Below are 22,313 nucleotides of genomic sequence, written 5' to 3'. Positions count from 1 at the left end.
AACATTATACGTATTCGCTTGTGTGTTTTTTGAGCTTGTAGCCCTCTCATGTGCGAAAAATATACTTTATTATCCACTGAGATCGCTGAATGGTTGAAAAGTGTATTCTCTGCATGCAGAAAAAACAAGCTTTAGAATTTGGTTCATTTATATGTTTAATAAAACGAACAACTTGATTATCCAAGCTACCCTAGGTCCCAATTAGTTTGGATAATTGACTTTCTATTGTATTCTGAATGTATTTCAGTGGTAATGGGATGTGATTCAGTAGTTTAGCTATATTATTTGAATATAGACAGTCACCTACAATATTAGATGGTTTGTAGTGATTAGTGACTTTTCTTTGGAACATAAAATTCTATTGGGGGATTAGTACTGTATTAAGTTGTTAGCTGGGCAATTTTCTGCTTATAGAGGAGTCTGTATTATAGCTAGCTGAGAAAGTGTGGGTGATGTGGTAGTTTATTTATTTAGTTATTTACATTTGTTTACTGGGTAATGTCCACTGGACAGGAATTCCTTTTTCAGTGGAGACCCGGGGAGAAAAGCTCCAGTGAACATAGTTATACAATAGCATAAACTGAGTCAGGTATACAAAGAGATACAGGTATTTCATAATAAGACAGTAAAAAACAATAAAAAAACATAGTACATAGGTGAAAAGACAATAGTGACTAGCATACAATATAATTACAAGTCAGTGCAAGTGTAGATATGATATAAACATTTAACTTGGTACAATTTTTTTTTTTTTTTGGTAAAGAGGGACCTACATTACAGGATTTAGAAAGCTGTGGCCAGAGTAGTAGAGAAATGGGAGTGGGGGTGGGAGTGGGAGGAATGTTAGTTTGGAGCAGGAATGTTAGTCTGGAGCAGAGCATGGGCATAACCAATGTGATATGAAATATTGTTTTAGTTCTAACCAGTTTAATTCTCCGAAGGGCTAGGTAGTGGTATATTCTGTTGTTGTAGTTGATTACAAATGTGGCTATTTTATTATAACATTTCCCAAGTCTGTACAGTTATGAGACTTGAAGTTTAATGAAGATTGGAACAACATACAGGAGAGGTGGCACATCTTCTGGCCACGTCAGTAAAGGTACGTTCTTACTGTGAGAAATGCACCTAGTTTTTGATGATTTTTTTTTACCACATATGGTACACGGTTGAATTTCATCTGGTAATCTATGCTGAAACCCAGTAATTTTGTATGGCTTGCTTGTTTTCTTATGGTGTCAGTGAACTGTGTTTTGGTAGAGACTTGTTGTGGGGTAAAAAGCAGTAATTTATTTTTTTAGGGTTTAAAAGTAGCTGTGAATTATTTAACCGTGTTTCGGTCAATAAGAATTGTTGTGTAAGGTCTTGAAGTTTAGAGAGCGATTTGGCAGAGCTTATTAGGGTTGAGTTATGAGTGTATTGAGCTAGGATAGCATTTGTGTAGCAGTATAGAAATCATTGATGGATATATTGAAAAGTATGGGGCCTAGTATAGATCCTTGTGGGGACACAAGTACTTACTGATAAGAAGGTGGTGAAGTCATATTTCCATTTTACTGCTTGTGCTCTGTTTAAAAGGTAGCCGTGGAATCATTGCAGTGAAGAGCTGGTGAGCCCTAAGGTCGAGAGTTAGTGTTTCTGGTGGGAGACGCTATCAAAATCTTTTGGTAAGTCTAGGAAGATTGTGGAAACTAGGCTTATGGCATTTTTGTGGGTGCTGGCATTATTAAAATTCAGCAAAGCACTGGTTCTGCTGTAATGAGGATGGAAATCATGTTAGGTTGAAGACAGAAGCTGCCTACTTGTTGGTTGATAAGTTGGTTAGAATACATTTCTCTAATATTTTTGATAGGGGAGGGAGATAAAATAGCAATTAGTCTGTAGTTTGAAAGATCTGTATTTGATTAAATCCTTTTGAAGTGGAATAATTAATTTTTGCACGGTGAGGAGACAGTATTTTCAGATATGAATTGATTTGTCAAAATTGAAACTAGATAGGCAAAAGCCTCCACTGCCATTTTAAGATGTTTGCCAGGTAGCTTGTCAGGGGCAGTAGTAGTAGACTTTAATTTTTGGAGTGTTTTTCATGGTGTCTGTGGGAACCGGTTGGAAGGAAAAAATGTTGATGGAGGCTGTGTGATGAGATGTAGAGTTCTCAAGAGTTTGATAAGTCACCTGGGTGGTTAATGACTGCACTATCTGTATGAAGTGGGTATTGAAATGGTTGGCATTATTTTGTGTTTGGTGTTGGCTGTGCAGCTTGTCCTGGAATTAACAGTTTATTGAAGTCTTGTTTTATGACTTCTCATGGGATTGTCTTCCTGGTTCATACCTCTCAACTTCTTAATGCAAGAAACCTGCACAAAGGCTAAATAATGGGGGTACAAAGACCCAGAAATAGGAACAGGTTTGAAATATTGCTCTTATAAACTTAGGAAGTTGTTAGAATAACATGATTTGTGTTAGCATGTGTTTTCTGAAGGAAATTGTCTGAAACTCAGATATGTGTCATTATTTGTTCATTATTTACTGACTTCAGTCCTCTGTGATTTGCCAGAAAATCACAGATTTTATGAGGACTAGACCAAATGTTTGAGGCAAAAATCTAGACATTCTACAAAAATCTGTACAGTTGAGAGAAATGCCTGGTGCGTCTCCTAGATAACTCAATTCAATGAGCTTTTCTTCCACAGTAAAATGTAGAGCTAAATATAGCTCTAGTTGTGAGGTTTTCCTCTCGGCCTAAAGCTTCAGCAGGGGAATTTCTCAGGATACTGTGATTTGTGGCATCCATGATTCTCATGATTCCTCTAATCAGTCTCCACATGAGAACATTTCAGTGGAATTTAAAATATATAAGGTCCTAACGTCAACATCAACTGTCAGTCCAGATTCCTGTTTTGAAATTCGTAAGAAGGAAACTGCTTTGAATCCTAGTCTCCAATGTTCCCATCCAGCTCCAGCACAGTCTGTAACTACAAACACCTCAGACTTTTCTTGGGGAGTGGTGTGTATGGGAGTAAAAGTATAGAGTCTTTGAAACAAAATGGGCAAACCAAAACACACAAACATAAAAAAAGATTTTGGCAGTAACAATTGTTCTCAATTCTGTCAGTCACCTGTGGTCTGTTGGACCTTTACAGGTGATTACAATGCCACAGTGATGTACATAAACCACATTGTAACATCTGAGCAGATTAGTAGTCTGTGATATAGCATTTTAACACAGTCTCCCTATGCAGGCATCTTACTTCCTGTCGGAGCAAAATTTTGTGACAGACAAGCTGAGCAGGATCAGGACTGACCCCTTTGAATGTCAATTGAATTTGGAGCCCTCCAAGAATTGATTCAGCTGTTGGGAACACTTTAGATCGATTTGTTCACCTCCATTCACAACAAACAGCTGGCAGAATTCTGCTTCAGGTTTTCTTGAAAGCAGGGCTAGAGAACAGATGCATTTTCTTTTTCTTGGACAGGAATGTTCCTGTATGCATTTCCCACTGAGGGCCAAGGTCATTGTGAAAATTCAGCAGGACACTCCAAAGATCATTGTAGTGACTCCCTTCTGGCACAGACATAGTGTCTCCTCCCTTCTTTTGGAAATGGCCAAAGATATTTACCACAAGCTTCCTCACAGAGTGGACTTACTCATACTAGACAGGAGTTGTTTGATGCTCCCCAGCTTGAAACAGCTTCAGCTGTCTAGATGATAGTGCCTAAATGGTATTAAAACACTGTGTACTGAGGATGTGCAGCAGGTATTCGAGGCAAGGAAACTTGCTACTGCGAAATAATGTTTTAGTAAATGGAAAAGATGTTTCAATTGGTGCCAGAATAAGAAATAGGATCTTTTTTACCTCATTCCTTCCAGTACAGCTCTTTTGAGTGTGTACCTTTAAATCCCAGTGGGTGTGGCTTGAGCCTTTAAAAATGAAGTTATCACCTTACAGTTCTAACAAACACTCATTGACAGAGGTCAAATATCAATATTCTGATACCTTGTGTGTTGCATGCTTTTGGAATTAATGCAAATATGAACAAGCAATATTTGATGACTAGAGGCACAGTAAAAAGGTAACTGCAGAAACACCTGGAGGCGCACTCGGATGTAATGAGTTTTAAGGCTGGTATTTCTGTGTTTTCACTTAATCTGTGTGTTATCCTGTGACCTTTCTTACTCCATTATCAAGGTTCATTTGTTGGCCATTTCAGCATGTCTGCTCATGGCTCCCCCCACTTTCAGTGCATTCACATGTGAACATTTTTTGAACGGGATAATGCATACCTGGCCTCTTAGAAAGCAGGTGGATTCTCCTTGGGATCTGAACTTTCTTAGGAAAAATGAACTGCTCCATTTTAACCAGCCCATAAGGCAGATTTGATGTTCCATAATATGAAAACAGTTTTACTGATTGCTTTGACTAATATAAGAAGAGTGTCCGAGCTGCAGACTCTCATGGTGGGTCAACCCTATTTTATTTTTCACATAGATAGGATTCCTTGAGAACTAATTCTTTTATGTCTAAAGTGGGATCTGAGTTTACTTTGTGTCAAGCTGTCCATCTTCCCATCTTCTTTCAAGAACCTAAATATGAGGGAAAAGGGATTGTTCATATTCTGGATGTCCACATACAACTCTGATATTATCTTAACAGAACTAAAACCTTCTGAACCTGTGATCAGTTATTCATTTACTATGAAGATAAAGAAAATACAAATTGTGTTAAAGCAGACTATATATCCAAATGGTTGTCACATGCTATTTTCTTTTGTCATACCCACCACAAGTCAATTCCAAGCAGAGTCAAGGCACATTCTAGCAGGGCCTTGTATTTATCACAGGCGTTTTGGAAAGGGGTTGGTAGTAGAAGTGTTTTAGAAGCAGCAACTTGTTCTTCTATGTATAACTTGAGAAAGCACCACAAACTAAATTCCTTTTCCAGGTCTAAACCAGGCTTTCCAAGGGCCATTCTCCAGGGGCTCCTGGACTCTCAGCCGTCATCCTTCCAGTCCGTGTAAGTTACAGTAGTCTACCCCTATAGCTTAGGCTACTGCAACAGTGATTAATATGAGGAACATAGTGTAGCTGTGTAAGGAAAGCTACTATAAGAACAGATGTTTGCATTATCATTGCTGCAGTAGCTGTTCCCTCCATCTATCCCCTTATTTTTGTATAATTTTTTGTTGGTAGGTTGATGACTTTGATTTTTTTATGTGCTTATTATTGACCTCGTTCAGGAATCTAGCTTTACTCTCTCAGTTAGCAAGAAAGTTAGCTTGGCAACCAAACCATTGATGTTATTTCAGATCTGCTTAAGTTGCCAACAGTTTGTGCATGTGGAAGGTACCCTTAAGCTCTGGAAGACATTTGGCTGTTATTTACTGTGCAGCACAAAGCTTATGCAGTAGTGATCATTTGAACATCATCTGTTTTGGTAAGTTTACTTACACAGCTATACTTTCCCCATCTTGTAGGTCATTCCCTATGAAGGGGAACTTGTGAAAGTTGTTTTCTTCTACCATAAGTACAGTCTTCTGTTTCTCTTCCTCTGGAATTTTTACCTGCCTTTGCTCCTTGACTTTCTTCTGATTTTGGCTAGCTTTCTGTCCTGGTATAGCAGGGAGAAGCATAAAACAGTGTGCATGTACATTTCTTTTCTTTCATTATGAGACCAATCAGTCCCTTCCTCATTTTTCTTAGTGTTATTTCTAACTAGCTGTCTTTCATCAGTCCTTCCTTGGTTTGTAATCCTGTTTGCTTTAGTGTATTCTTAACTGAGGGCAGTTTTTTGTCAGTCTGTATGCTGACTTCTTTTATCACTTTAACTGCTGGAGTCTTTTGGTAAAACACACTTTCCTTCATTTCCTTTTTTGCTGTCCTTCATATTTTAATAGGAGTCATTGATAACACTCTGTAGTAGACTTATCTAACCCATCCACTCAGAAGCAAATCTTAGCTCGTTTTGTGTCTTTTAGCTGTGTATTTTTATCTTTGTTAGGCTATATACTTGTAGTAGTTTGTGTCTGAACCATTTTCCTCCTCCATAGCCTCCATAGTTTAAAAAAATGGGAAAATTTTGGACAGTGATGACATCAGCAGACGTGATAGGCAAAACTTTTCCCAAGAGAGTCTGGATTTTTACTTGTGCTCCAGGATATTCCTTCTTATCCTCGTGTATACAGTTGACTTCAATTTTCTGTTAATTCATCATTTTATGATTGTAGCTATATTATAGCAATAACCCACGCCTAGGTGTGGGTAATGCTGGATTTACCCACGGTTGGTGTGGTTTGGTCACGAGGGCGAAACCCAAGTGGCCAAACGGAGCCAACCGTGGGTAAATCCAGCATTACCCACACCCAGGCGTGGGTTATTGCTATTATACAATGACATTATTTAAAAAAAAAAAAATTACTTTTCTTAAATAATGGCATTGTATAATGCCTCCTTGCTGCCCTTCCGCAGCTGTCTGGTATTCTGCAGCAGTTCTGATGTACTGCGCATGCGTATGCCCACGCAGTACATCAGAGCTGTGGGCAAAAGCAATGGAGAAAGCAAGATCTCCGTTGCTTTTTACAAACTGTTTCGCTATGTTAAATGGGTTTAACATAGCGAGACAGCTTTAAAAAAATAGCTTTTTTTAAAGCTGTCTCGCTATGCTAAACCCATTTAACATAGCGAGACAGTTTTGAAAAAAGCAACGGAGAAAGCAAGATCTCCGTTGCTTTTTACAAATTGTCTCGCTATGTTAAAGGAGTTTAACATAGCGAGACAGCTTAAAAAAAGCAACGGAGAATCTCCGTTGCTTTTTTTAAAGCTGTCTCACTATGTTAAACTCGTTTAACATAGCGAGACAGTGTGAAGCAACGGAGATCTTGCGTTCTCCGTTGCTGTAAAAAAAAGAGTTATAGTAATGGAAAAAGTCTGGGCGACCGGACCTTTTTCCATTACTATAACTCAGATTTACAACATGCACGCTGCTAATCAGCGTGCACGTTTTTGAATATTAATGGGGGGGGGGTCATTGTATAATATGTTTTAACCAGAGTAATCATGTTTCTTGAATCCTGCAGTCATAGTAATTCTTTTTCTGCTACTGTTGTAGTTCATATTATAAGTTTTTCAGTTAGAGAATGCAGGTTCTGTATTTCTAAATGTTAACTGCATAGCAGTGTCACACTTCACTGGCATACCCTCAAACACAACCTTGTTTGACTGTTGACTAGTATTAACAGTTTGGCATAGCATTCTGTCATTACCTTTGCAGTGCTTGAGCTATATGTTTTTTTTTTAGACCAGATAAAATAAATTGATTAAATAATGTCAGTTTTCTCTTTGTTGCAGACAAAGATGCATATTTACATGCATACATAGATACAAATATTTCAAGCATGGGCATAAATGCCCTTCTACCTTTCTAATACACGAAAACACTTGTCCCCATAATGTGTCCAGGCTGTTCTTAAAAATATCTGAACCAGTACTTGATTTAATGTAGTTTGGTAGTCTGTTCCATGCATCAGCAACTCTGTCAGAGAACCACTTAGTACACTTCTCATTCCTGTAGAATTTTCTACACGTTGTCTGATGATTCCCTAGTACTTTTTGATAACCCCAAACATTCCCAGAGGTAGTTGTCCCTAAATGCCCTATATACCAGAGAAATATTTCCTCTTAGATATATGTAAGAAACACTGTACAAATTCAGATATTTTAGTCTTTCATAATAACTTAGATTTTCACATCCATGGATGCCCTCTGTATGTTTCCTCTGTACTCTTTCCAGTTTACTCATGCTTGTTTTCTTATAGGGTTTCCATATTGTTATTCCATACTCAAGTTTGGGTCTAATGTAACTAACAAACAATGACTTCATTATTTTGAATTTCCTAGACTTTTATAAATCTTTTTATACACCCTATAGTTATATAACTATCATTAACCAATTGGTTGATATGATTAGAAAAACTCATAGCTGAATCTACCCATATACCGAGGTCCTTAAATGAGTCTACAGTTTCAATCACTGTGTGCTGTATTAAATATTCACCTTTCAGTTTGTCTCCCAAATCTCATATACTTAGTTTTTGATGTATGTATCAGCATATCATTCTCCTGTGCCCAAATGGTCAATTTAGTCAAGTTATTTTGCAGACATGCCTCATCGGTAACGCTTGTAATCAGTTTACCCAATTTCAGGTCGTCCGCGTATAGACTGTAGAACACCTCAGATGAAAATGTTAAGTCTGAAAGATACAATATAAACACGTAAGGGCCTAGGACAGAGCCCTGTGGGGCACCCTGACTGTAACCAAGGAATTCACCTGTCCAGTTGCTGTATGATACTTGCCAAGTCCTATTTGTAAGCCATGCAGTTATCCATCTTATCAAGAGTACATCAATACCCAGTTGTACTAATTTATTAATCAGTGTTTTGTGTATGACCCTGTTGAATGCTGAAGTTAAGTCAATATAAATTACATCACAGCACAATTTTTCATTCATAACTGTTATTATAGAACATCATGTTACAGGTGGTAATAGATTTATTTTCCACATATGCATGCTGGTGTATGGTTTCTAATCCCATCATATCCAGTTCTGACAATAACTTATCCAGTATTACCTGCTCCTTTAATTTTCCACAACATGAAAGTAGACTTAAGGGTCTATATGATTCTGGGTTTGTCCTACTCCCCTTTCCCTTAAAGACAGGTTTAATAAGTGCATGTCTCCAATCTTGAGGAATCTCCCCATATTTATATGACCTAGTTAATAGTAGATATAATGGTAGTGTAAGTTCTTGCTGAAGTGTTCTCAGGTCATTGCCTCCTCCCTGCACTTTGTTCCAGTTTGTGGTTCTTTTTTGATATAATCTAATTTGATTCCAGTAGCTGGGGTTACCTGGATGTCACTAGGATAACTTACCACCCCTTTTGTGGAGCCAAACTGCTTTGTATAAGATTTTCTAAATATATCTATATATTTAATTGAAAGATTGTTATTAGCCAAAACAACTAGTTGTTCAAAAGACGTAATATGCTCATTCTTGAATTCTCACTTCCTTAAGTTTTAAGCAGTGCCTTCTTACATTCATTTACAGCCAAAATTTCCAACATTTTACTTTATCATTTAGAAGAAGTTCTGCCCACAATTTAAAGATATGCAGTAAATATGCCATTTGTGATCTAACTGGTTTGAAAATGCAGAATGTCTAGCAATGAAACTTAATGGAATTTCAGCTAAGATGAAGTCCCTACTCCTGCTGAAATCTCTTTGTTTCAGTTTATGGTAGTTATGTGCATCAACGTCTTCCAGATCCATGTAAGTTTTTAGTGCCTGATCATAGGTGTGTACTAGGCTAATGGCCCTGGAGCCTATACAAGGCTAAACCATAGAAGTTCCCTGGCATTGTGCCGCCCGACTTTAGTTCCCAGTCCCTCTATCAAGTAGAGCCACTGGAGTGATCCCAGTCCCTCTATCAAGTAGAGCCACTGGAGTGATCCCTGGGGTGAAATTTCTATTTCCCTTCCACTCATTCAAGATTTCTCTTGAAGAGGCCAGTGAGGTGCACTGGTTGACTTGTATGGGAAGTCTATTCCAGAGCATGGGCAGTCTCTGGGTTATGAACCTGTCCCTCCAGCATGTTCTGTTGATTGTGGTAATGAGGTTGAGGTCTCTGGAGTGTGTGGTGTGGAGGGATTGGGATTTCTTTAGATGTAGCATTTCTAAAAGAGCTGGGTCAGACATGGCTTTGTAAGTCTAGCAGAGATCGGCTCTTAGTAGATAATATAAGACAGAGAATAGCTGGCGTTTTTTGAGTCTGTCCATGTAGGACATGTGTTTAAGGCCTAGGATCTGCTTCATGAGGTACCTTTGTGGCCTCTCCAGCTGATGCAGGTGTCTAGTGAGGTACATGCCAAAATGGGCATTATACTCTATGATCGGTCTAATGAGGGAAGAGTAGAGAGAAATGATGACCTCTTTCTTCGTGGATGCAAAACCCTTGGTAATGAGATGTGCCACACAGAAGGACTTTCTGACCACAGTGGCAATGTGGTGGTCGAAGGAGAGGTTGCTGTTAACCTGTGCCTGCAGATCTCTTATAACCCCTTCAGTGTTAAGTGGGCTCCCACTGATGTGGTAATTAGTGGGAACTGAGTTTTTCCCAAAGGGCATGACTATTCATTTTTGGCATTAAGCTTAAGGCTATAGTTTCGACACCAGTCATTAGTTTCAGTGAGGCTTTTCTGTAGGATGTCTGCATCACTTGGGGAGTTAATAATGGCTCCCAGCTTGCAGTCGTCTGCCAGAGTCCCTCCATGTTGGCCTGGACTTCTGAGAAGTAGATGCCAAACAGGAGAGGACCCAGGACCGATCCCTGTGGGACTCCACTCGTGACTGATCAGCAGTCTGACTTAGCATCCACTACTTTCACACTGTGGGTTCTATCTGTAAGCCAATTTGCAACCCACCTAACGATATAGGGGTTGATGCCTAGTTTGGTGAGTTTACCCATACATCCTGAGTAAGGAATGATGTCAGAGGCCTTGGCCAGATTGAGGTAGGTTGTATGAACTGCCTTACCCTCATCCACAGCTCTGGTGACTGACTTAAAGATGTCAACCAGGTTGAGCAGGCATGATCTACCTTTCACAAAAACAAATTGTGTGGTATCTAGAGTTTGGAGATTCCCTATATTCTTGCTAAATAGGTCCATGATGATGCGCTCAATAACCTTACATATCAGACTTGTCAGGCTAATGGGGAGATAATTGCCAGGGTCTGTAGTCACTCCTCCTTTATAAAGAGGGATGACTGTAGCAGTGCGCCGTTCAGTAGGGACGAAGCTGAGGTGAGGCTGTGAGTGATCAGGGTACACAGATGTGGTGCCAGTTGACTTTGTAATTCATGTAGAACACATCCAGGGATATTGTCAGGTCCTATGGAAGCTGTATTTTTGGCTTTGGACAATGCAGCTTTAACCTGTGCTGTAGTAATGCTGGGAGCCTGGCATTCTTCTGGTATTTAGATTGGTCCTTTAGGGGGGGAGAGAGGGGTAAAGTTGGCACTGAATCTGTCGGCAATATCTGTTGGCTCAGTACACGAGGTACCATTGTGCAGTAACTCAGAGCAAATCTGGGTATTGCCATGGAGATTCTTGATCTAACTATAGAAGGCTTTGTGGTTGTTTTTAGTGTGTGCCGCAATTCTGCCTTCATAGCTGGCTTTGGAGGTTTTGATGAGAGATCTCAACTTTTTCTTGAGGCTAATAAGGGAATTTTTCCAGTATTGGGACTTCACCTTTATCTGCAGCAGTTTCTTCCTTCTGTTGTAGAGTTTATTAATGGCAGGGGACCACCAGATTGGCTTACTTTTTTTGGAGGAGAGCATCTTGGTTCTGTTGGGTATGGCTAGTTCCATGCATTTATGTACATGTTCGTACAGTGCATTTGCATGCCTCTATTTTCCATTGACATGGGTGCTCTGAAGTTAGCCACCTCTGTTTTTAGGAGTCCAAAGTCAGCTTTGGAGAAGTTTTTCATCATGGATACCTTTGTGGGGGTTGTGGGTGAGATGTGGATTTCTATGGTGATTAGTTTGTGGTCTGATCTAGTCAGGGAGGAATTGACTATTGGTGTAGAGCAACGGTTGCCCATGTTAGTAATAACCAGGTCAAGGATGTTGCCTCCTCTAGTGGGAGTAAGAATGAGCTGGTCCAGGGCATTAGAATTGATGAATTCCAGGAAGCATTGGGCCAGTGCATTGGTGCATGAGTAGTTTTCCCAGTTGATGGAGGGGGTAGTTGAAGTCCTCTAGTATGAGAGTGCTGAGTTGGATCTTAATAGTTTCCGGAGTGCTTAGGAATGTGGAGTGAGAGTCTTGGGACACAGTTGGGGACCTATAGCAGCCTATGACCCGAATCGCCATCTTACCCAGTGTTACTTGTACCTGGAGTATCTCAGATGCGTTATGCTGGGCTACTAGTCTGGAGGTGTGCATATCCTTTATGAATATGGAGACATCACCACCTTTGGAGCTTTGGTCCATGTTCTGGGGCCGAAAGGTGTGGAATGAGTTATAGCCTGGTAGCTCAGGGGTGCTTTCTGCTGCTTTAAACCAGATGTTCTTCGTGTTTCAGTGTTGCAGTCATTCCATTTGGCCTCAGTCTGCCTGAATTCCAAATTCTTGGGTCCTGCGTCGGTTGCTGTCTCCTCTTCCATGACGTCAGGTCATCAGAGGTATAAAACATTAAGTCGACACCATTTTTTTGGTCTTTCTTGCTGCGCGGTGCCCGAAGCAGAAGCATTTCGCAAGTGCCGGTCGGCTGACTACTGAAATATTCGAGTTTGAGTTTCAGAACCGAAGTCTTCACTAAAGCTAAGTACCCCATTGGGGAAACTTTTTTCTTGCTCCATACCGATGTCAGAAAAAGTTAATAATTGTATTACTTGTGGGAAGCAAATACCTCATAAGGATTTCCATTTATCCTGTATTCCTTGCCTAGGCCCTGATCACAACGTGCCTGGCTGTCGGTTTTGTGCTAGATTTAACCAACGCACTATTAAGCGTCGGTATGTTTTTGCCTCAAAGTATTTTGGAAACAGATTTAACTACCCAGAAATGTCGTCAGATAGCAATCCGACTACCAGAGTACATAAAAAACACAAAGAAAAGGACAAAGAAAGACAGTCGAGATCCAAAACCGACGAAGAAGCTTCTCGTATGCCAGTCGCTGGTTTGCTGGTACTCACTGAGGTGCTTTCGCAGCCCCTGATACCCGCTACTTTCGAGTCGCAGGCCTCTACCGACACCAATGTGGAGTCTGGCATGCCGCGAGATACTCAAAGTATTGGACCGACGGATCTCCCTTGGATGGGTCAAGAGCCGCTGAGCAGGCACTGGCTTCTGAGGGTGTATTCAGACCTCAACATTTGTATATCAAACTGATGACAGCTGCAAAAACAAAGACAAAAGCAACTTCTAAAACTAAAAAAACTGACGCATGAGCCATGTGCACAGGCCTCTATGCCTAAAAAACAGATGATCAAAATTGCTGAAGACTTTATTACCTTGATCAGGGGTACCCATCCTCCTCCAGATAAGCCTAGGCAAGACACTGATTATGAATCTTCAGATCAGGTTTCTGTTTCTTCTGATTCCTCTTCTGATCAGAAATTATCTATACCTCCCTATGAGGATTCAGATGCAGAGCAGTCTATACCATCTGCATCACCTCATGAGGATTATTCATTTGGAGAAACCTTGCATACTTTGAGGGAGCATTTTCACTGGGAGAGTCAAGATTTCTCAGAATCAAAAAAGAGGTGCAGGGATTTCCTCCTTCTCCCTCAGCACAGGCCTTTAGCCATAGCCAGTTTTAGACATTGTGGATGATGTGTTTTCAGAGTCAAGCTTGACCCCTGACTCCCTTACCTCCAGCTCCCAGCAAGCCTGACAGATATTACAGGGTCCCTGACTCACATAAATCTTATTTAGAAACCCTGCTGCTGATCCTGAAACAATTTCACAGGGTCCAAAGGGAGTTAAGGCCTCAACAACAAAAAACCCTACCCCCTCTGACAGATTCAAGAGCACTGGATAGATGGGGAAAAAAGGTTTAAACATCTGCTACCTTGGCAATAAGTGCCTTAAACTGTCAATTTCATATGCTCAAGTATCAACAACATGTTATGGGATTGCTAAAAGAGAAAATTATGTTGATTTCTGAATGTGCAGAAAATAAAGAAATGCAGGAATTATTGCATGCAGCTGAACAGGTTGGAAAGCATACTTTGCAGTGTGGTTTTGATTCCTTAGAGGCCTCCTGCAGGGCCGCAGTTACTGGATCTATGATTGGGAGGCATGTCTGGCTAAAGGAACAGAATTTGCCTGATTATGTTAAAGATAAATTGTTAGATGCACCTTTACAGCATGATACTCTGTTTGGAATTAAGGCAGAAGAGGTTTTAAAGAAAATGGAAGACAAAGCAAAGTCTATGCAAACTGTAAAAGACGTCTTACAAGTGCAGCCACCAAGATTCAGTAGACACTGGCCTACAAAAAATTGGTCCTTTCCTGTGTCAGACAGAGCTCAAAGAGTCAAATCCAGATGCCCTAAGGGTTCCAGATACCAGGCGCAAGATTCATACAGGTCAAAGCAATGGGGTGCTTCTACCTCCAAATCTGGAGGAGATAAAGCGCAAACCTACAGAAAACAGTCCCAATGACTTCCCTCTATCTGCACCAAGCACTTATCTTTTGGCAGCACCCTTAGGGGGAAAATTAGCACTTTTTGCTCAAAATTGGCAGTTAATAACCCAGGACAAGTGGGTGCTAAACATAGTATCACAGGGATACAGATTCCATTTCCATACTCTGCCAATGGCAAACAGTTGGCCAGATCTGCCAAGAAATCAATGGGCAGAGGCACAGAAACAGATTACGTCCCTCATGGATATGGGGGCCATTCAGCCAGTACTTGAACAGGGAAAAAGGACAATGTTTTTACTCAGGACTGTTCTTGGTACCCAGAAAGGACAAGGCCTGGCGGCCAATACTGGATTTATCGATTTTGAACACATACCTGGACATTCCAAAATTCAAAATGCTGACTTTGCAGCAGTGTCTGCCCATGCTGGACAAGAATGCTTGGCTGGTGACATTAGACCTAAAAGAGGCATGCCTGCAAGTCCCAATAAGACAGTCGTGCAGAAGATACCTCAGATTCAAGGCTGAATTAATGCATTACCAATTCTCTGCACTACCCTTTGGCTTATCTACTGTGCCCAGAGTTTTTACAAAATGCATGACACCAGTAATTGCATTTTGCAGACAAAGTAGTATTCAAATATATCTTTACTTGGATGACTGTCTCATTCAAGCAGAGAACAAGGACATTCTTCTTCAACACCAAACGTTTGTGAAAAGGCTTCTAACTTGCCTAGGGTACACAGTAAACGAAAAGAAATCACAACTGGTACCCCCTCAAAAGATAACATTCCTGGGTGCAAGCTTGAATACAACTGCCCAGATGGCTTACCTCACGCCAGACAAGCAAAGGCAACTGACTGCTTACTTCAATCTGATGGCTAACAAAATCCAGATGTTCATCGTGCATACAGCTGCAGTCATAATAGACATTATAGACAGAGGCTACAGATTCCACTTTCACACCCTTCCAAAAATGAGAGGCATGCCAAATCTGTCACAAAATCAAAGGGCAGAGGCACAAAAACAAATTTCAGCTCTCATGGACATGAAAGCTATTCAAGAGGTACCTGCAAAAGAACAGGGTCAAGGTTTTTATTCCAGAATATTCCTGATACCAAGGAAGGACAAAGATTGGAGACCTATTTTGGACCTATCCATCCTAAACGCATATTTACTCGTACCAAAATTCAAGATGCTCACATCACAGCAGCTTCTTCCCATGCTGGGCAAGGAGTCTTGGCTGGTAACATTGGACCTCAAGGAGGCATTCCTGCATGTCCCTATCAGAAGCAGCTGTATTAGCACTCGAACATCTACATTTATGGTAGGGACAAAACTGTACTTTATCTGCACGACAAATACTGCAGGCTTTGGGCTTCATGGCATCCTGCAGATTCCATATGCAAGACTGCATGTGAGGAAACTGAAATGGTACCTAAAAAGTTTATGGAGTCAACATTGTCACAGTCTAGAAACAGTGATTCCTCTCATTCCCTGCCTACAACAGGAGTTTCTGTGGTGGGCAAAGGCATGTCACCAAAACATGGGACTGACCTTCACTTTACCCCCTTGTCAGACAAACCTTAACAACAGACGCATCAGATTATGGCCCACATGGCAGGAAGATGCATTCATGGCATATGGACCCCAAAACAAATGCATCTACATATCAACCAGAAAGAGATGCTAGCTGTTTAAAATGCCCTAACAGCCTTCAAGGGCTTACTTCATCCAGGACAATTACTGATAAAGATGGACAACACCACAGTCATGTGGTATATAAACAAGCAGGGGGCACACACTCATACCCCCTTTGCAGATTAGCCATGACACTGTGGGACACAGCTTTGACTTTCCAAATACATCTTCAAGCTCAATTCCTGCCAGGAAAGCAAAATACTCTGACAGACGATTTAAGCAGAAACCTTATGGATCCTCACGAGTGGAAACTAGATCCACAAGTCTTCAGCATGATAACAAATAAATGGGAGAGCCCAGACATAGATCTATTTGCCTCTCCTCAGAATTGCCAGTTGAAAAGATTCTGCACAAGAACTTATCACAGGCAAGCATGGAAAGTGGACGCCCTATCCTTCAGTTGGAAAAACCTATCTGTTTACGCCTTTCCTCCTCTGCCTCTTCTTCCCAAGATCCTCCTAAAAGTCAGACAAGAGAAACCAAAGATGATACTAATTGCCCCGGACTGTCCCCACCAGTACTGGTACCCAATCCTAAGGAACTTGTCTCAATACCCAGCTTGGACCTTACCTCAAAGACCTCAACTACTGTCCCAGCAAAACCATCAGATCCTGCACAATCAACTCCAGACACTGAACCTGGCAGCATGGCTGATCATGTAGTTATACAAGCAACACCTCTCAGTAAAGCTGTGGTGGATGTCATTTTGGAAGCCAGAAGGCCTAGTACTAGAAAATCTTATGCTGATAAATGGAAGAGATTCTGTTCTTGGAATCAAGCACAAGGAACTGATACAGCAGAACCAAATATTCCTCAGATATTACAATATTTAACTGAGATGTTTGACAAGGGCCTATCTTTTTCATCAATTAAAATTCATGCCTCTGCCATTTCAGCTCATTACAGTACAGAGCCTCCAATCTTTTCTCATTCTTTACTAAAGCAGTATCTTAGAGGAGCCAAAAATGTAAGGCCTCCTAGAAGATCACCAATACCTGCATGGGACCTCAATTATGTGTTGGAAAAGCTCACCCTGCCTCCATTTGAACCAGCTGCTACCGCTGATATAACATTCTTATCATGGAAAACAGCTCTGCTACTAGCAATTACTTTAGCAAGAAGAGTTTCAGAGCTACAGGCCCTCATGGCTGTAGAGCCCTTTATCATATTTTACCCAGACAGGGTGTCTCTGAGGACAAATCCCACATTTATGCCTAAGGTGGTTTCCAGTGTGGCTCTTAACCAGACCATTCATCTGCCAACCTTGTATCCAAATCCGCAGAACAAGGGGGAAAGAATTCTGCATTCCTTGGACGTGCACAGACAGCTAAGATTCAAATTGAGCAGGACTAAAGCTCTAAGAAAAACTGAGCAATTACTAGTGGCATATGCTGCTGGATCAGAAGGAAAGGCTATTTCAAAGCAGACTATTTCAAAGTGGATAAGCTCGTTTCTGCTACTTACACCATGGTAAACCCTGTGCCCAAGGCATTAGGTCTCATTCCACCAGAGCTGCAGCTACTTCAGCAGCCTTTCTCAGAGGAGTACCAATCAAAGACATTCTAGAGGCTGCTACTTGGAGTTCTGTTCACACCTTTACAAAGCATTATTATTTGCCTCTCTACTCTTAAGTCCAGGGCAGGATTTGCCACTGCAGTTCTGCAGGGCCTTATAGCCACACCTAATGCTGTTTAGCTCCAGCCACCCAACCATAGCTTTGGGATTCTACCCAAATGTAATGACTGCAACAGTGAAACACAAAGAACATAGTACAGTTGTGTACACTTACCATAAATATAGATGTCGAGTGTATTCACTGTTGCAGTCCAGGTTACCCTCCCGCCATCCCCCTTTCATTCTGCAGTTTCTTTCCTTCTCTATCTTCTACAACCTATGTGGTGTATTTTCTTGTAGATGAAGGTAAAGTTTATATTGATGCATGTATTTATATATGCATAATTTTGCTACCTTTTTGGGGGCACCTGACATCTGGGGCAAGAAAAACAAAAGAAAATGGCGTCGGCTGCATGTTTTTATACCCCTGACGACTTGACGTCATGGAAGAGGAGACAGCAACCTAGGCAGGACCCAAGACTTTGGAATTCAGGCCTACTGAGGGCAACCTGCCAGCAGATTACCCCAATGTAATGACTGCAACAGTGAATACACTCGAACATCTACATTTATGGTAAGTGTACACAACTGTACTGTCTCTGTTACAACACAAATGTTGATGTTCTCCATTTTGAGGAGTGCTTCAAGTGAGTGCATCTTGAGATTTAGACTTCTAGCATTGAGCAGCATGACCTTCAGATTGCATTTATTTATAGCTGTTAGTAATTTGGTCTGTGGGAAGACCGCCTAAAAAAGGCAGTATAGTTGTTGATTTAAATGGGATGGCAATATTATGGTCCATTGTGTCTACACTTGTCCTTAGCTGCTTAACTCATCATCCTCTCGTCCATGCTTCTTTTACTGAATTTATGGAATCCAGAGGTGTATATTTAGTTGGCTGGGATAGAAATCTGTTAGAAGCTGAGCAGGTGTTGATCTGTGGCAGCAGGTGTCATACATGTACGCTTTATATATTTTATATTTTAAATATGTGTGTGTGTGTGTGTGTGTGTGTGTGTGTGTATATATATATATATATATATATATATATATATATATATATATATATATATATATATATAGTTACTATCAGAACGACAAAAAATCTAAATCTCGAATGCTCGGGTGAGCGAAAACGTAGGTAATTGAAATCGATATTGTGAGATCGCAGTACAGTGAAGATCAGAACATTTGCCTTTTCCTCACTGTAGTGCGATCTCGGAGTTGGAATATATTTTTAGGGGGGTGGGGGGTGCAGCCCTCCCACAATAGCGATTTCCATTACCTGCATTTTCGCTCATCTGAGTGTTTTAAGATTTTGATTTTTCGTCTATGTAATATGTATATGTATATATATATATATATATATATATATATATATATATATATATATATATATATATATATATATATATACACACACACGTAGAAAGAAAAAGAGATAAGTAGAGATACAGATGTAGAATTATAGATGTTTATATAGGTACACAAAAGCTTACTTGTGCACATGTTTTATGTGTATTTAAGACTCCATAAAAGAAAACACTGAATTTTAAAAGCTCACAGCAGTAAACATTTTTGTTTTTCAAAGCAGCTAGGGTTTTGCTGTTCATTTGTAATGTACAGTTTCCATCTTTTAAACCCCAATGAAGTAGTTGTTATAAAGACATAAATATGACATTGGGGTCCTAAGTATAACACAAGTAATGAGTATACTTTTCCATTTGTTTTACACAAATGTGTTTGCTTTCTCCCCCAAGTCCCCTAACAACATCATCACATTGTTTCCTTTGCCCTCCATATACCTTTCATTATGAAATGAGCTCACTTGCATCAAGATCACATAGAACGTACATAGTATTGGCACTGTCATGGCACATTTTCTCACTAACTCTTTTTTTGATAAGTTGTATACTTGGTTTGAAAAAAGTGAACTGAATTTCCTGTTTAGATGTACTATCCGTTGTTCATGGTTGCATCCTTTAAGCCATACAGCTTTCCTTTAATATTAAATTACCAATGTATTTATTTTTTCCCTAGGTTGTTTCAGATGTAGTGCCTGCTGAACATCAAGCTTCCTCTGATGGACTTGAGCCAATTGGTTCCTTCATAGTCGGGGTCCTCCTAGAAAACCTCAGTGATGAGCCATCTGGAAGGGCTGCCATCCAAGTAACCATGATGGTTGCTTGTGTCTCTTTGGCATGCCATCAAAGATTGCTTTTGTAATAGTCTTAATCCCTAGGTGGTCACCATGGAGGCCCACACTGCTGGGTACTCGCTTCCCTGTACCTCCTGTGGAAGCTATACTAAGCTGTGGCTTGGGGAGCCAAACACCTGCTACCAGGCCGTGATTTGCATCACTGTCCCTCCAATGAGAGATTCCAGCATTCTGTGGCCTGCTTTGCTCTGTCCTCCAGGGTGAACACAGCCATCTTCCCCTGTCATCTCTGTTAGCCGCTCAAGCTGCTAACTGAATTCAGGGCTTTATCCCTCTGGACTGTCAGAGTTAGGGCATTATGGATGCATTTTATTTCCCTACTTTAGAGTGCTACGTACAACAAAAATAAACAAAAAAAAAAAAAGTAAATAAATCATGTACAGTAGCTGTTGTACTATTTTTCCTCTTTTACCCAACATGTCTGTGCCGTTGTTGCAGGTATTTTTTTCCTACGTTATACATGGTGTGTGTCATAATTTTTTAGGTATTTTACTGAGGGAGACTTTGTTGATGAATATTCTTGAACTTAACACAAAAAGGATTGTGCAGCTTGGTAGTGTTTCATGTCTGTAAAACCTTAGGTTCTTTCAAAAAGTAATTGTTTTATACTAGATCACTTTTGGTATGTCTTCATTTCAGAGTTTCAGACAAGTAAAATGGAAGCACCTCTGTCACCTAGAGATTCTGGGAAGTTTATAGCAAAGCACAGCAAGCATGTGACTATTGATATCCAAGGAGTGAAAAAAACTGCTGAGTTACTGTGTGAAAAAATTGAGGAAAAAGAGTTCAGTGTTGTGGGCTGGAAGTCTCATCATGAATTAAATCCTAAAAGCATGGATGAAGGTTCTGTTAACTGGGTATTTCTTGTGGATACTCTCAACTTCTCCTTTTGGTCTGACACGGAAAAACACAAGTGCTTGGTGAAGTACAAAGGTCGAGAATATAGTGGATACTGGTCTCTCTGCGCTGCAGTGAACAAAGCACTTGATGAAGGTTAGTAATTGTATTTTAATATTAAATTTTCAGCCCAGTCGTGCTTGAAAGATGGTGGGCTGCTTATTATTCACCTGGATACGTTGGGCAATCCACTTGAAACAGTGTTTGGCATTCGGAGGGCTGTTTTCATTTTTTTTAAAAAGGAAATATTTTTTTAAATTATCACTTGTGACACAGGCAATCATACATTTATATAAATGAAAACAAAACCTGTAGACATATTTTCAGTTGCAAACATTATACATCACTTATCTATTCAGTAATTGACAGTCAAACATTACAAAGCTCATTCAGTTCCTGCCTTCCCCTAAACCGCATTCCTCCTTTAATGCATTCTGCATGGTTTGTTCCCACAATACCCATTTTTCTGTGTAATTTGCTCCTCCCCTTTTCTAAATATCCCACTTCCAGTTTTATCTATGTTACTATATTCAGTACTTCTAGTACAGTTGGTTTTGACTCTGATTTCCATTTTCTAGTAATTGATTTTTTGGCAGCCACCAGAATTAAACTCAGCAAGGCCTTACTATGTTTAGGCAATTCTGATTCTGTATCACAGTTAAAAAAAATAATTTCTTTAGTAACACCAATTTCCTCACCCAGTATTTCTGGTAGAGTAGTCTGCAGGGAATTTTTAAAGTCTGCCAACTCATTACATTCCCAAAAATATGTTCCCAAGTACCTCTTTCGTCCCCATCACACCTTCAACATTTGCAGTCTACCTGAGGAAGAATTCTTTGTAGTCTACTTGGGATATAAAAATACCTTTGCAAACACTTCCAAGCAAAGATCTTAAATCTTCTAGACATTTTTGCTTATTTGGGGGTCATACATATATCCCCTCATTGTTTCCCTGTGAATTGCTTATCCAGTCTCTCTTCCAAATCCTTTCTAACCTCCTCTGATTGATTCCTATAGTTAACCATGCAATACCTTACAACTTCTCCTGTGGTTGATAAAAATATGCCTGACCTGTGTATAAAACTAAAGGAACTAAAACATTGCACTGCTTGTATCTTGCTGTCCATACCAATAAAACACAGCTTCCATTTTCTCAGTTTTTGTATTATCTTTTGTTTAGTCTCTTCCCACGTATCCTCAACTTCCATATCAGAATCCTTTGTAATCCATACTGCCAAGTACTTCATTTTATCATGTCCTCATAAATATGGGTATTGCTGAAACACTTTGTGTGTGGGTACATAACTTACAGCTATCACCTTTGTTTTATCTTCATTAGTGTTGTATCTGAAAAGACTTGAAACTGTCTCCGAATGTTCCACAACACTGAAATGTCCTTTTCTGGTTTTATCAGGTATAAAATAATATCATCTGCAAATAAAGAGCTTTTCTTGATTACCATAGCAATTATACCCTTGAATTTCTGAGTCCCTTGTTTTTCTTTGCCAACAGTTCTAGTTGTTTTCAAGTTGTCTGTAGGAAAGTTGTAGGCAGGTACAGACTGTTAAGAGGTGACCTGTGTTTGGCATACAAGGCATCCCTCACCCAATACTGATAGATTTATTGCATATCAGCAAGTCAAATAGCATCAGAAATACTCTGTCTAAAGATCTA

The 22,313-nt window shown here is 40.1% G+C and overlaps 1 protein-coding gene across 1 annotated transcript in view; it reads left to right on the top strand.

Annotated features, from left to right (window-relative positions):
• The window catches only part of CCHR9.PART0H9orf64 (chromosome chr9.part0 C9orf64 homolog), a 258,953-nt gene that overhangs the window by 44,294 nt on the left and 192,346 nt on the right, over positions 1–22,313 (top strand). Inside the window, exon 2 of the mRNA XM_044083685.1 lies at positions 20,382–20,735. Coding sequence (XP_043939620.1) covers positions 20,399–20,735 — 337 coding nt within the window. The 5' untranslated portion in view covers positions 20,382–20,398. The remainder of the gene's footprint in view (positions 1–20,381; positions 20,736–22,313) is intronic.

Source organism: Protopterus annectens, chromosome 9.part0 (genome assembly GCF_019279795.1).
Source record: "Protopterus annectens isolate FY-2018-M chromosome 9.part0, PAN1.0, whole genome shotgun sequence".
In the NCBI taxonomy this organism is placed as follows: Eukaryota; Metazoa; Chordata; order Ceratodontiformes; family Protopteridae; genus Protopterus; species Protopterus annectens.
This window is presented reverse-complemented; position numbering and strand designations above follow the sequence as displayed.